At 38.0% G+C, this 16,776-nt stretch overlaps 1 protein-coding gene across 11 annotated transcripts in view; it reads left to right on the top strand.

The window, feature by feature from the left end:
- rbfox1 (RNA binding fox-1 homolog 1) overlaps positions 1-16,776 on the top strand; it is a 39,745-nt gene that overhangs the window by 6,159 nt on the left and 16,810 nt on the right. For 10 of the 11 annotated variants that reach the window (XR_013328880.1, XR_013328882.1, XR_013328881.1 and 7 more), the window contains exon 2: positions 15,535-15,813. Coding sequence is in view for 7 of the 11 variants with exons in the window: in XM_077734217.1 (XP_077590343.1) it covers positions 15,535-15,813 (279 nt within the window). In the remaining 4 variants the exon portion in view is untranslated. Of the gene's footprint in view, positions 1-13,880; positions 14,001-15,534; positions 15,814-16,776 lie in introns of those variants that run through there. The other variant, XM_077734218.1, reaches the window with a different exon arrangement.

Genomic DNA, 16,776 nt, shown 5'->3' with positions numbered 1-16,776 from the left:
AGGGGATTAGAAGCCAGAGAATACAGAAGTAGGCCAAAGGCAACTAACTTTGCTATTCTTTGTTCAAAAATACATTTCCCCCCATCACTGCTTAAGTTAGATGTTCGATAGTGCCAACGACAATGTTGCTGAATCCCTATGTGATTATTTGGCATCGCAAAAAATTAGTATGTATTCATTTTTGGGGTTAAAACCAAGGAGATGGATAATAAGAACATATAATAAGTGTGAATGTGGTGAGAGAACAGGCATCAGCCCCACTGGCGTAATGTTGTATTTTGTGGTGCTGAATGGACAGCTCCAGTGGAAAAAAGATAATGGGAAAAAAACGGCGACATGAATGCTCTTGTTCGATCGCTCCCAGTGCTTACCAGTTGAAATGGATTGGATGTTTGTTTCCTTTAATGGCAGGAGAAGAATTGGTCTATATGAAGTCACAAGAAAAAGAAAGAAAGTGAGATAAAAATGGGCCACATTTGTTTCAATTAGTTTTTTTATTATTGCTATTTTCTAATTCAATAGGGATATTGTCATTTAAACATTGCTTTCCCCATTGATTCAGGAGTCTAAACTTGTTGAAATCAATATTGGAAATTAGATAGAATTTCAGGTTTTTCTTTTAGTTTAATAATTAACTATGATACTATATTAATTGTGATTTGCTCTGGCTGGACATGTTATTTCTTCATTCTACAAAGTTTGTTTCAGTAGTGTAAATGGAACATCCTAAAACCTCTGGATATTTTCTATTTGCTAAATTCTGATTGATCATGTTTCGATAAACGTCTACTTCAATTGGATTGAGGGCTGCACAAAGAATTTAAAAAATAAACGCAATATTTTGGTTCCGTTTCCGATCCTCTGTGGGACCATATTTCCGAAAAAAAAGGCCCCTCGGAGGATGAAACAAAAACTTTGGGCACCCCTCATGTTGAGTTTACTTGGGGCAAACACCTAACCAACAGAAAACACAACAAGACATCCTTTTCCGAGGGCAGAAAGACGGCGTGCTCACTCGTGGTAATAGAGATTCGAAGCAAATATGGTCATCGGAGCACTTGTACATCCCAGAACGCTGTGAGCGGCGCACGTAACAGAGCGAGCGAATGACTGAGCAAACCAGCAGGCTGGCACTTTTCTGTGGTGTGTTTCTTCAGCCTGTAAGGCACGCTGTGACCCAGATAGCATAAAGGATTTCACGCATTTGGGATCCCTCTAAATTAAAGACGCTCACTTCTCTTTCTTCTCTTTTTCTTCTCTCGTGCTCTCTTCTCCATCGTGGGGAGAACAGAAGGGGGATGCGTGAGCGGAGGATTGAAATGATGTCGTGGACATAGAAGAGAACACATCTTCTCCTCCCATCCTCCTCCTCCATCCCCTCTTCTTACTAAATCATCAAAAGGAGTTAAAATGCCAACAGACATAATGAGGTTGTGGAGTCTACCACTCCCCCACCCCCATTTCTTCATTTCCATGCAGCTTTCCTCCTCTCTTATCTTTTGGAGACTCACTTCTTCCTGGATTTTCGCCCTCGCCGTAACGTTGAAATATCGTAAGAATAAAACCCGCGAGAAAACGTCGCCCTCAGAATTGTGTTGAAAATGTTTCGGGTGAACGACTGAATGATGATTTGGAGTGGATTTCATGACATGGAGTGTATTGAGGCCTTATCCTCTTTTTTATATGGAAAAATAAGGTCTATTTGGTTTTCTGAGTGCTATTTAATGTGCTTTCAAAGTGTGCAGTGTGAACAACTGGACTGAAAGAAGAGACAGAGGAGCCTCATGGGTGTATTGACATCTCTCACGGCCGAACAAATGGTTTAGTCAAGTTGTGTTCGCAGACATCGATCTGGAAACTGTTTAACATTCCATCTATGGCCTTTTGTGGGTTTGCTCTACAGTTTATACCCACATTATTTCATTCTGTCCCTCCCTACTACCTCTACCGCTTCAGCTCGCTCACCGTCTGGGTTATTATATTATTTGGGGAATTTAATAATAACCTACTCCTGCCCTTTTTATGTTTTTAATACCAAGAGGAAGTCATGAGATTACGTTTATTAAAGTGTCGTTCTGTATGGTTGTTTTGTGTGTGTGTGTGTGTGTGTGTGTGTGTGTGTGTGTGTGTGTGTGTGTGTGTGTGTGTGTGTGTGTGTGTGTGTGTGTGTGGGAGATGTGTGTGACAAACATGCCCTCGGATATATAAACACCACATCTTATTGAATGAACTAGGTAACATAGTATACTGTAGTATACTATTACAGGATTTGTTTCTTTTTTGCTAACATTTGGAACCAGACACCGCTAAATTGGGAAATAAGGTATATTTTGACCGTATTTTCCGGACTATAAGTCGCTCTGAAGTGCAAGTCGATCTCGTGAAAAACAAGACAATACAATCGTTGATCTAATTTATATCTATAAATTCATTTTTTGGGGGGAGGAATGTATCCAGTGTTGTCTACCACTAGTACTACTTCAAATTCAAATTGTTCAGTGTACCCCTTGTTTTCCGCCCAGTCCTCATACCTTCCGTCACGTGACTACAAAGACGATTTAAGACTGTCCCAAGATTTTTATAGCTCCTTTTATGCCATTTAAAGTCTCTTTGAATGTTGTCAACCACAGTCAAGATAAAGACAGCCACCGCCATTAAAAATACATGTCCGCAGACCAGTTTCCAGCAGCTATAGTTAGAAATAAACTTACAAAAACACAAGATAGCGGAATTCAAATAAAAACATAGAACTTCATGAATGGATAGTCCACTTTGATAATAATAATTGTTTTGTTTGCAGTAATACTTTGCCAATTCACCACATCACAGCTTGGAATATGTATGAGGATTTTATAATGTCGGAACAATAATACAAACATGAAATAAGGGGTAAAAGACATGTCAGATTGTCCAATAGAGGGTAGTGTCTACCTTTTGGGAGGGAAATATTAGTTCAGGGGGGCTTTAAAAGCAAAAACTCAGTTCACACAGGTCATTTAGCATATTGTGGGACCAACATGGAGCAAATTAGTCACATTTGAAACAGTCTAATTAACCCAAAGGAGCTTAACCCACTTATCACAGTGAGCACAGAGTGAGAGACATAGCTAGATAAACAAACGCACAAAGAGAGTGAGACTGATGGACTTGGACTATCTCTTCTACTGATTGATTTCTCCCAACTACTGAATGTCTGCATGAGGGTGTGGGTGTAAATTTGCCGTGTATAATGCGGGTGCTCATTTGCTGTGGTCTGATTCATTGCAGCGTACAAAAGCTTGGCCTGGCTGGTCCATACATTCACGTTTCCACCTGTATGCACGCAGGTGCACACACAAACAACTGTTTTCATAGTAGATTAATCACATTTTTTAGGATTAGTGAATTAAATCTGATAAGGTATAAATCATGTTATCGTGCGTGATGCATTTCAGGTGTGCAAGCTTTGAATATAGAATTAATAATAATCGTTTGATCGGATTTTCATGCTTTTATAAGATTTGGGAAATGTTTGTGGGTGATAATACAAGTTGGAAATTTAAAGTTGGGATGAATATTTTAGCTGGTAATGTATATTACATTGGGATTAAAAACTGGAAAATTTGACTATGTATACTTTGTTACTGTTTATAGAAACTAATAGCGATAGACTTTTACTTCTCCAAGACATAAAAGGTTTCTTAAAAGTAGAAGCTTGCTAACAGAGGAGTAAAATCAGGAAAACTGGGCATTAAATTTGAAAATGTTGGCTTCTTGGCATTTCTTCGATTCAGGGTGTCCCCTGCCTTCTGCCCACGGTCATCTAGGATAACTCAGGAGTCAAACTGACATCTTGACATCATTGTGCAAAACAGTGTCGAATTTCCATGTTTTGTTTTACATAAATACATTTCCAATAGGAATAATCTGATGTCCGTGCCACTGGTATGCATGTTCATTCTCTATCATTCCTGCTAGTCAAAACATTGGCCGTGTACAGTTAATATTTCATTTTTAAGATGATCCCAACTAACTAATGATAGTGGAAGGATTAGGATCGTGGAAGTTGGCTCATTTTCTCAAAAGTTTCTAGACCCCGGCTCTATTATATTCATCTTATGGAAAAATACAACAACAAAAAACCCAACAACACTAGCTTTTTTCCCACTCTTTAGTTCTGAGGGACAAATTGTTGACACCAGCACCTCTGCTTGGTTTCAGAACTGTGTTTGTGCCTGTGTGAGACACACTTATACATACCCACACACACACACACACACACACACACACTGTAGTAATCAATCATTTGTGCTGTCTCTCGCTCTCCCCCGCTTGGGCTGACAGGTCCTATTTGTTATACAGCATCCACAATGGTGCGCTGTGCTAGTCACTGGCCCAGGACCATGAACACACACACATATACACACACACACATGCATACGATAGCACCCACACATACTTAAATATGCACAGTCTTTGGTGGGAGTAAATATAGTATTTTTACCTCTGAAATATATATACATTGTTCTTAGATATTTGGATTTTCATTCGCAGGGACATTAAATTATTATACATTGTATTGCTGTATATATACTGTACAGATATAGTCTCAGATTTTTTTCATATTTTATTTTATACATTTTTTTTAGGGAAAATGGACAACTATTCAAAAGTCGCTCCACATTAAAATGGATCAGACGTCTGCTAATGTCAATGGCAGGCAAAAAGTTAAACTGTGATGTCACAATTTTACAACTTTCTTACATTTTGTTTTAATTCATTTTTCAGTTTGAATGATATCAAACAGGCACCACAAAATCTTCTTGGCCCCAAGTTTGAGAGCCTTATTTTATATGAACATAATAATAACATTTTAAGAAATAATACAGAAGTCCAGTCAGAAAAATTACCCTTTTGCACCATGTTTGTGTTTTTAACAAAAAACAAAGGATCTGTTTGCCTTTCCAAGAAACGTTCGAAAGAAAGATAAGAAGAAAAGTAATATGAGAAAGAACTAATGACAGACTAGAGAAAAAAATAAAGGGGAAAACAACCGTAAATGTGTGTGTGTGTGTTGTGTGTGTATGTGCATTGCCTTGCCAACCTCAGCAGTTCTCTGCACTGCATTATTCTTGGTCATTTGATTTGAGAGGCTCTCAGGGTGAACCTGCCGATGCAAGCACTTTTGCAAAGGAGCCGCACACACACACGCACATACACACCTACACGCAGATAATTTTCCTGAAGCGGAATTTCTGAATGTCTTATGAGAGTGTGCACATGTACAATTTGTGTGTGTGTGTGTGTGTGTGTGTGTGTGTGTGTGTGCTTGCCCATACGCTGTAATTACCTGCTCTCTTTCTCTTCCCCGCTTTTTTAGCTAATTATGCAGTGGGGGAAAAAAATCCCACGTAATGTCATCGCACTTTCTCTGATATGTTATGATTGTTCAATATGTTACACCCTTTTGTTCATTTTTTTCATTAAAATGGTGTTTATCGACAGGGCAGTCCAATGTAGAATCTTCTTAAGGTTTACCAGCTAAAGAAGATGTAAGGATATTTATGAGTATCACAAAAGGAATAGCATTTTGCATTTTTTTTTTGACATTTTGAATACTTTAATGCAGTTGTAATTTTTCTGTACTCATTTAGGTATCATACAAATTTAATTGATTGAATATAAGTGACGACTGAGTGGTTAGAGCAAGTTAGGTTTGTGGTTATGTCGAGGGTTTGATCTCAGGTGGGTCATCATTGTGTGGAGTTTGACCAGGCTTGTGTGGGTTTTTAATGGGTACTCCAGTTTCCTCCCGCATCTCAAAAACATGCAGGGTTGAACACTAAATGTCCCCTACGTATGGGAATGGTGGTTTGTCTTCTTGTGCTCTGTGATTGGCTAATAACCAATTCAGTGTGTCCTTTACCTTGTGCCCATAGTCAGCTGGGATAGGCTCTAGCACCTCCCGTGACCCTTGTGACGATAAGCGGTTCAGAAAATGTATAAATTAAGTTAGAAAACTATTCATGGGGTTTATTTTTACTTTTTTCTTAGTAGTTTGATGCATTGTCCAGAATATACAGTAATAAGAGAGAAGGAATTGCATGCAGAAAGCATACATAAAGCCACGTTTAAATACTTTTTAATTGTTCCTTTTATTACTAACTTAAATTTGGAAGACTACATGAATCGGTGGGATTGTTTTTCTATTTTATTCCCGGAAGAAATAGGCAATGATGAAACTGCGTAAAGTGATACTACATGCAACTGTGAGGTTTTTTTTTTTGCACATGATCAGCACAACTTCATAGATCCAATCAACATTGGGTATTGGACATCCCGAATCTAGCTTGACTTTCAAGAATGGTCCAATTAACCCATCTATCCATCAAGTATAGCACTTGTCCTGCGCTGGGTCACAGAGGAGCGCCAGCCTATCCCAGCTGACTCGGGATGGGGGTGAAAGGCAGACAGCTCTCCAGTCCATCACATAACTGACACACAGAGACAGACACGCATTCACACTCGCATTCAGGCCGGCAAGCAATTTCCAATCTTCAATTAACCTAACATAAATGATTTTGGAAGCCGGAACATCCAGAGGGAACGCACGCAAACTCGGCAAAGAGAGCCTCCAGATTGCCTGCTCAATTATTCATTTTTGTTACTAGTAACAATGCATCATCCAGTTAACTTGGATCATGAAAAGTACAAATAAAAACTAGCTGCCAGTATAAAAGACTGCCTCTAAAATCCCCTTTTAATAAACCATAAACAAATTAGCTATCATTTGTTCCGTGATTTATTTATAGAGCATAAAATTCAAGTCATACAGAATTAGTTTAACTACTAAACGTGTTTATTTTTTAACCAAAAAAAAAAAGTGATAACAGCAAATGCCTGAACTGAACGCCCAATTAAATTTCGTCACCTTAAACAGACATCACTTAGTACTACTCTGCCCATCCGTTCGCTCCAGGCACTGTTAGCGCCATGATTGCCAAAATGTGTGTAACTATCCCCTTGATGCAAAGTACATAGTCGAACAAAAATGGCTATATACTGACTTACTGCATTATTACCCATCTGTGTCTTTTGGACTACTGTTTTATGGGTCCAAATGGACTACAGTGCACTACTCTAATCTGGCAATTAAAATACTGTAAGTCATCTAATAGTGACCACTGTACCTGAAAGGGTTAGAGCAGCGGTCTCAAATGTGGGGGGCACTTTGTAGCTCATTCATAGTGTAAGTACAGAATTAAATGCTTTCATTTTTTTCGACAAGGGCACCACAAAAACAGATGTGTGGTGAAGTGAGCGCACTATAATGCGCTTTGCTTAATTTCTTATCCGCAAATACATCAAAGTCCCTCAAAATCAATAGGAAATGATACAGGATTTACCTAAAGTGACCTGTAAGTACCCTTAAATTGAAGAAAGGGCACAAAATGAATGAATGTCTGCTATTGACAATGATAAATATCCAATTCACTTACTTAAGGTGGCTGTGAGGGGTCATTTTTGACCCATTGACGGCATTAGATGTCCAATCCCTTTTGACTTGGACTTTGTTCATTCGCCCCTCTGAGTCAAAATGAATTGTACGTCTCGCTCTGTCAATGGCAACCAGTAAGTTGACTTTTTGGCCCATAGATAAACTGATACGGCCTAGATAAAATCAAGTTGGGATTAATGTGGCCTGCCAAGCAAACTGAGTTTGACACCCCTGACTTGGAGTCAATTAAAAAGCTGTTATGTTTTTTTTGAAGTTTTGGTTGAGGGCAAAAGGTGCTTCGTTGAAAAATCTGAGAGTTTGTTCCAAATGTCTGATGTCCAATTAATATGTTCAGCTGTAATGTTACAATGTCCTTTTGAACCCTTTGTGGCTGGACTAAAAAAAGTCTTGGCTAAGGGCTAACGTTGTCAGAATTCTGTTCTAAAATCTAATACTAACAGAAAGAGATGAACATGTCGAAAGCTAAAGAACAACGTGAGGCACAGAATGACAAAACATTTTTTTTCTTTCTGTTGAAGACCAAAGACAAGTGTTATGACATGATGGATTTAAAAATTAAAAAGTTGCAAAATCTGCCTGATTAAATTTCAACCCTAATTACAGCTTTAATAACTTCTCGCTTGTTTCGCTGATTGTGTGTAGATCTTTTTGCGCGGATGTGACTGTGTGAATCCGCACGCGTGCCAGTGTGACTGATCATCTAAAATGTTGGACTTAATGACAGCTAATTGGAGCAGCCTGAGAGTCCTTTCCAATGTTGTCATTTGGCCAAGTGGGGCTATGGCTTGCTTATATTTATGAGCAAGTGATAATGACATTTGCATTTTAAATGTGCCTTTTCCAAAATGAACAGCCTAGCAGAAAGCACCAAGCTCATTTGTAAAGTTATTTAAAAAATGGTTAATAGAGATGTGTAAGGGTTAAAAAAAAACCATTATATTTAACTCAAATTTTGCTAAAATTGAATCATGGACACTAAACGCTTTATGTGAAGTACGCACAATAGTTTTTGAATTATTATAACTGTAGCTTTTAAGGCATGTGTCAAAGTGGCGGCCCGGGGGTCAAATCTGGACCGCCGGATCATTTTTTGTAGCCTGGGAAAGTCAATCATGAGTGCCGACTTTCTGTTTTAGGATCAAATTCAAATAGAGTATAGATGTATATTAAATTTCCTGATTTTAATCTATATTTTTGTGTTTTTAATTCAAAAATCATTTGGTATAATCTAAAAAAAAAAATATATATATATATATATATATATATATATATATATAAATATATATATATATATATATATATATATATATATATATATATATATATATATATATATATATATATATATATATATATATATATATATATATATATATATATATATATATATATATATATATATATATATATATATATATATATATATATATATATATATATATATATATATATATATATATATATATATATATATATATATATATATATATATATATATATATATATATATATATATATATATATATATATATATATAAAAGCTGAAATAAACATTATTTTAAATCTATAAAAAAATGGAATATTCAGGCCTTTTAATCCAGTTCTTTTAATCCATTCATAAAAAATAAATCTGAATATTATATCTAAATCGGTGCGACCCACTTGAAATCTTGTTAATGCCTATAAATTACTGTCTTTCTTGAGGCAACTATTCTCTTTATCCTTACAACTAATAGCATTATACGGCATGCCGATGAAACCTAATGTTAACCTTAACCTGAATATCAGCTGCATGTCAACACATCCGCTGATTCAGACACTCTGACTCATGATGTTCACTTATCTATGAATGAAGTACTTATATCATTCACCTAACATGTCAGCAGAGCATCATCCTATCACTCTTCCTGCGCCTGAGTTCTTTTCCCCCCCTTCCAACCTTCTTTGAGCCATTACACACTTTTAAAAGTCCCCAGGCACGCTCAGAGCATTCATTCAGCCCTCCCAGTCAAAATGAATTGGACATCTACCCCCATCTTGCACGCCAATGAGTTAAAAAAAACATCATTCATCCATGAAAAGGTTCAATTGCATTACTTACACACAATGATAAAGATTACCCTTATTTGCTCACTCATTTTTGTAAAAGTAAGCGTCCATAAAGTATTGTTTCGTTTTCAAGACGACTCATTTAGAAAAGAAATGCGTGTGCTTGGGTGTGCCCGCCCGTTTGTTGTGCGTTCTTATTCTTCCATGCATTATTTACAGCCTAGCCCGTACTGCATGGGAACCCTGCTATTTTCCGTGGGTGTTAAGCGTGCAGAGAGTGCATCTCAATTCCGTTGCATAACGTTTCCACTCCCGTGTGATTTTGGGACTGCGGCAATGCCAAGCCAACGCTGCTGGCTCGCTGCTGAAACAGAAATCTCCCTGATGTCTGACTCGGCTAATACACTGTCACTGGAAACAGGCTGTTGAGTGTTTGTGCCTGCATAATATTAATTTTCCCGGAAGAATTTGATGTAGGAAGACAGACATATGTATATATTCAATTTGTTGTTGAATATATAGGCAACCTAGTCATTTTTTGGGGAGGGAGATTCCACAACATGTAACTTACCAGTTCTGAGTGCAACGATAATAATGTCAGAATTTGCTCATGAGACGATTTGCAAAATGGAAACACTGTGAGAGTAGATTTATAAGCTTTATTGAGAAAGTGCAGGGAAATATTTAAATAAGCTACCCACTTGACCTTGATATTGTAAACATAGACATGAGTGCATGTATCATAAAAGAAAAACCATAAAGTTCAGAAGATCACATTAAACCAAACGATTAATTAAATGAAACTGCAGGTAGTAAACGGTAATATTCTGCACCTCGTCTGTGCATTCTGCAAACTCTTACAATTTCCGTGCAAGGTATTCAAAATTTAATCCATTACCTTGCCTTAAAAAATATATTTATATTTGTTGCGTTATGGCAATATTTCCCTGATTGCAAAATGTTTGCATACACCCATATTCACACACTCTACCATATTGGCTTCTATGACAAGAGCCAATTGGCAGCATTTAATTTCTTAACCATTTAATTAATCAAATTAACATACTCTCCTGGTGCTTCAGCTTCTTTGAATCATCCTCAAGTTTTACAGGCTGACAATTGACTTTTAAAATGGGAACATCTAAGCTTTATCATTCAGTATTTGCAAAAAAAGGGTTTCCTTATTGTTTATTAAAATATTAGAGCGATTCATTGAATAATTTAAGTGCATTTCTAACCAATTCCTTCTTAGCTGTCAGAAAGATTTCAGCTTAGATTGTTCACATTGTAGTTTTTCTCTAAGAGGACACAATTGAGTATATTTCTAAATCATAAAAGGCAACACAAAGTTGCTCTTAAAACGTCTTGATTTATGCACATTTTTTGTAAAAGTTTTTGTAAAATACAACTCACAGGACCACAGATGGGTGGTGAATATTATCAAGGCATCATTAGTATTTTAACAACCACCATCACTCTCATCTAGTTGCATATGCGGTTATGATAGATTTTCAATGCAACAAAAATTAAAACGCTGATCCCAATAACGGTCTAACATCTGTTAGCTTGTGAAGCAAAATAGCAAATGTTTCATAATACTGGTACACGCCACTCACTAGATCACACAGTATACACATACAAACATAAACACTATACAAATACACATTTTGCAAAGCTTCCTCACAATTACTGTAACATACTTATACATACACATTTTGCATAAAGTGGCCACAGGAGCAAACATACTTGGTGTACTTGTGTGTGTGGGTGTGTGCACGCTCATGCATGTTTTTGTACTGGTGTACTCAATCTTCATTCTTCGCTGTAGCTCCGCTCGGGCACACCTTGCCTCGTCTCATCCCAAACCATCTGTCAACTACAAGACCAATATAAACACACATCCAGCACAGACGAACAGACACACACATATACACACACCACCCATGATTCCCACCCTTTCCCCACTTGTGCGTCCATTCGCTTCCTCTGTGTGTGTGTGTCTGGGCCATCAGACAGTCAGAAGGCCATGCCAGTTTAGTGAGCCATTGATCTGTGGATGATACACTGCCAGTGTGTATATGTGTGAGCCTATGTACAAGTATGTGTATAGCCATTCTCTGCTTGCGTTGTGATTTATTACTGTCATTTTTTTTATATGTTGCGGACTATAGTCATTTCCAGCCTGAGATGTACAGTATTGTATGTGGGCTGTGTTTTAAAAAAAAAATGGAGGAGCATCTGTGAAATGCAACCAATGGAAAGACAGGCCAAGATGGGGTAGAAATATCGGCTTGTTAACTGCCTCGTGTGCAAACCCATTTTGATAGTGCGCCCAAACTACGGCTGGCCGGCTAACTGCGTCCTGATGCCCAATTTTTAGCAGCCTGCAGCAAATTGAATTGAATCTCTTTATTGCCATGAGCCAAGTACATTGAGATTTGAAGCTTCAACTTAAAATGCACACATAGGCAGGCATAAATTAAAACAAAATCAATCAATCAATTTAAATAAATAATAATGCATAAATAAACACATAAATACATGCATAAATAAATAAATAGATTAATAAAAAAAAATACAAAAAATAAAAACATATATGCATATATATGCAGCACATGATGGCTATTGTGTTTTAATGTAAAATGAAAATTTCCAGTGTTAACACAAGTAAATGTCTGAGAACATTAAATTGATATGCATCTGGCAGTATTATGACATATTATGATCTAAATGATAGAATTTATCCAACAAGAATCTTAATCTATAATGCACTGTTAAAAAATGTAATGGTAAAACGGAAAAGTGCAACAGAATGTTCTTGTGCTTGCCATATATTCAATGTTATTTTCATCATTTGTGGTGGCCCGATAAAATCTGGGTAACAGGATGCAATTTGCCACCCCCGTACTATTTTAACAAAGATGTGGTTATTATTATGGTTAAACATAAGGAGAATGATAACCCAGAGAGTAATTGTAGATAACCTGTGGATAAGATACTACATATTGTTAAATGACTATAACAGTTTGTTCAGTTTGTTAGACAGAAAAGCTGTCTGTACCTCAAGGAATAGGAATGTGCAAAAAGAGAAACGATAGTTCATGCTAGAGGAAGTGGACAACCTCAAGAAGAAGTGAATGGAGCTTTCACCAAGCAACAATGCACTTGTGGTCAGCAGCTGACCAGCTTTCAATTTTTGCTAATTCAACTGGCTTCAGTCTGTCATTTATTTGCCGACATGATGGCATACTGTACACATGATATGGACGAGGAAAGATTAGAATTGAAAAACTAAATACTTAGCCTCGCTTATCTGCTCTCTATCTGAAAGCGTTGTTACAGTTAGTGGTGTCCCAGGTCGTCAATGTATGAAAATGGATATTTAATGGGAAAACATTCCAGCAAAGAGCTTTTGGAATTTCATCAATCACATCAGTACATCTTACCCGCAAATGAATTGCTCAGTTGTACTAGCAGGGGGTTCTCTCCATTAACTGTTTTTCCCCTTATCTTTCTCGTCTCTGGCATATGGCGTGTTCTACGTTGGAGGTCTTCACAACTCATTGACTTTAATGAAATGGCTGGTCTAAAACAAGGTGTTCTAACCATGGGCCGCGGGCATCGTGTTGCTCACAGCAAATTGTCAAGATATCATTCAATGTAGCCTGCATTATAATCCAGAGTTCACTCTACATTCTGTTTAACTTGTCAGCTTTAACACTAGATGGCAATAGTCACTAATATAGTGCCTCCATTTAGCTAAAAACAGTAGAATTTGATTTTTTTCCCCCCTGCAAAACAGACATCAAACTTATTTCAGCGAGAAAGACTGATGCATCATGTTTCACTACCATTGACGGCGATAGATGTTCAATCCAACTGGATGTTACTCTGTATCAATGGCAGTCATGAGTTCAAGTAATACCTCATTTATCACGGTTAATAAGTTCCAAGACTTGCCGCAATAGGTACATGACCACAAGGTAGGGACAGTGTTTTTATGGTGTCTATTTAATATTATTTTGAATGTTAAAACTCTACGATTGACCCCCAAAGAAAGTGGCCAGTGACTCTCCAATCATGACTTATTTTTCCCCATTTCATGTTGTATTATTGTTCCTGCGATCATGCCAAACCTCACTAATCTCACTTTCTTTCCAGGAAACCGTGTCCTTTCCCTTATGCTTAAAAATGAGAGTGAAAGTTTGAAGAGAAACTAAGTTGCTTGGAAGAGAAAAAAAAAACATGGACAGTTTTAAGGAATGCTTCTGTCATTCCCAGTAGCACCTCCTCCTGCTGCTCACTCACTCACTCACACACACTTTCTCGTATACACACATTCACAGACACAGAGCCATCCATAATAGATGCTAGCTGTAGGCAAACACTGCAGGGCTGGACTTTATAGCACAGCTGGATATGCATGGAAGGCAGAGTCGACATGGTAGAGCAGGTACCCCTGAGAATACTGTACACATTTCTTTTCTTGCTTCATCCCCCTCTCTCTCTTTCTCTCTCTCGCTTCCTCATTGTCACTTCCCCTGCTACTCTGTGGCACCATGCTGTTTATGCTGTGACTGCAGAAAGCAGCTTGCTGTATGCCGCTTTTATGGGTCGCGTGAGCATTGGTCTATGTGTGTGTGACGGTGTGTATGTTTGTAAGCGATGGTAAACCTCATTTTTACGTTTTCGTCTGTGCAAAAGCATGTTGGAATGGTTGGGTTTATATAGAGTAACAAAAAGTGGAAGTACTGTAGTTCCATCTGCTCAATGTAGAAGTGTTTGCCTATTCAGCAGAAATTGTTCTTTTACGACTGTATTTTTTTAGTTGGTTTAATTGACCAATTGGAGGAGGGCTACATTTTCAGAAGAATTGAAGGATGCAAGAGGCAATTTTTTTTTTTCTCTAACACTATAGGTGCCAGACATGTATTGATGTATTGGGGATCTCCCTGATCATAGTCTAGCATGCCAAATTGACTGTTCCAGATTTCTGCTACACACATTACACACAACACAATCTGAGAAAAGATCCAATCGAGACCATTTTTGTGGGAGGAACCTTCAAAACATTTATGGCAGCTGATTGGACAATACCTATTCTTGTACACATTACACTATAGTATGACGTGTATTGAGTAAGGAGGTGCCCCATAACATCGTTTCCTGTCAAAAGAGGTTGTAATGACATACTTTCGATGAAGAAACAAAGTGTTATTTCCAGCAAAACTTTGTAAATTGACCTTTCTACAACGACCCCTTTGCTCGCCGCCAGTGTATTAAACCAGATGGTCGCTTCTTGATCACGTCTTTCCCCTGATTGGCTCGGTCATCAGATGGCCGAGAGCTGGTTAGAGGACTTGAGGTTGTCCACATATTAATGCATGATGAATGAATGAATCGAGCAGAACCTTATGCCTGCCAATCCAGTAGCGTACAGGATAAGAAAAATCACCAATATTACAATAATAATAACCCTAACCCATATAAATATGATGGTAACTCCTCGGTATACGAGTGAATAAATATTGATGAATTTGTTGCACTTAACTGAATGATCACTTTGATTCAAACTCCTGTGATATTGTTTTTTTAAGAAAAGCCTCACTTTAAATTTGCCATTGGAACACACTTAAATGCAAGTACAGCATTGTATTTTCTTTACAGTAAAACCTAACTGTATAGACCGGTATGTCTGTCATAGTAGTATAAATCTCAGCCCCCCACCCCCGATTGAGCTCATGCATATGGGTTGGTGGGCGGGTTTTTTTGTGTGTGCAGTGCTCTGCCACGTTAAACATATTTCGGAGCTCTAAATGTGGTTCTTATTACACTGCAGTACGTTTAGCCAAGATCTGTATCTGTTTTGCACTCTCCTTTTCTCACGGCAAAATACAGAATGAGCGTCATGACGTATCCATAGGGTGGGTGCTCATTTCCGCAATGTATTTTTTTAATATTTAAAAGTGTCCTCCTTTTCTTCACAGGGTAACCAGGACACACCAGCACCCACAGATCCATCCATGGCCCAGACGTACCCATCAGCCCAGTTTCCCCCCGCCCCTCAGAATGGCATCAGCGCTGAATTCACAGCGTCGCATCCTCACCCACATCCGCATTCACACCAGCACCCAGTACCTCAAGACTACTCTGGAGTTCAGGCCTCTGTCAGCGAGCATCCACTTAATATGTACCAGTCTCCACAGACCCACAGCGACCAGAATGGACCAGATATCATCCGTCAGACAGTTACCGGCACAGCCACAGTAAGACGCCATAAGATGAATAGTCCGATGAATTCGACATGGATGGCTTCCAGAAAATTAGCTTTTATTTATCTGTATTATTGTTTCTTTCCCAATTTTGCCAATGTCTCTGACTCCAGAAGCTTCTTTTTACCCCTAGACAAATCAGATTAGACACTGTCCATGACAATAACACGATCACTCAATTCCACCTACTTTTCATGCTGATAAATGCAACATAACATAAGTTGAATTTAAGTTTCTTCTGCGGCCATATTCTATGATATAGTATATTTTTGCTGCGGGATAATTAAACAAAAAAAAAATTGGACGTGGCCCTCTGTTAGCCCGTAAGCCGTAGTTTGGACACCCCTGCTTTAAGGGGACAAAACATAAAGAAAAAAAAAGCATCTGGAGGATTCATTGGTTTTCCTTTCAGTCTGGCTGTCTGCTGGGCTCATTCCCACACATCAACTCACCGCTATATTTTTCTTTCCTTTCTGAAATCTTATCCTCGTCTCTCACACACACTCTCTTTTTTTTTGTCTCGCCCTCTCTTCTCGCTCCCTCTCTTTTTGGGGGTGTAACTTCCAACCGTTTCACATCTACTGTTTGTTCGTGCAAGGAGTAAGATTCCCAAAATAACATGAAAGCAGCAGTAACTCGGTGATATTAATACACAAATTGGATGTCTACTGTAACTGGGCCAGAGTTATTTATTTTGTTTTGGGATGCAGAATAAAGCAACCCATCAGTAAGGTAAAGTAGTCAACATCGGAGGACAAAGCTATCAAAATTAAAGGGGGGGGGGGGGGGGTGGGGGGTAAACAAAAACGACACCAGATGGCTTATCATTAATAAGACACAGTTAAACACATAATTAAAATTGATCAACACGAAGACTCTGTTTTTAAATGCCAACCTGCCTACTCCTACAATAGTGCATCTTAGACTATAAAATGAGAATCTACAGAAAACAAAACT

This window comes from Stigmatopora nigra, chromosome 15 (assembly GCF_051989575.1).
Source record: "Stigmatopora nigra isolate UIUO_SnigA chromosome 15, RoL_Snig_1.1, whole genome shotgun sequence".
NCBI classification, from domain to species: Eukaryota; Metazoa; Chordata; class Actinopteri; order Syngnathiformes; family Syngnathidae; genus Stigmatopora; species Stigmatopora nigra.
The sequence above is the reverse complement of the archived record's forward strand: the minus strand, read 5'-3'. Positions and strand labels throughout refer to the sequence as shown.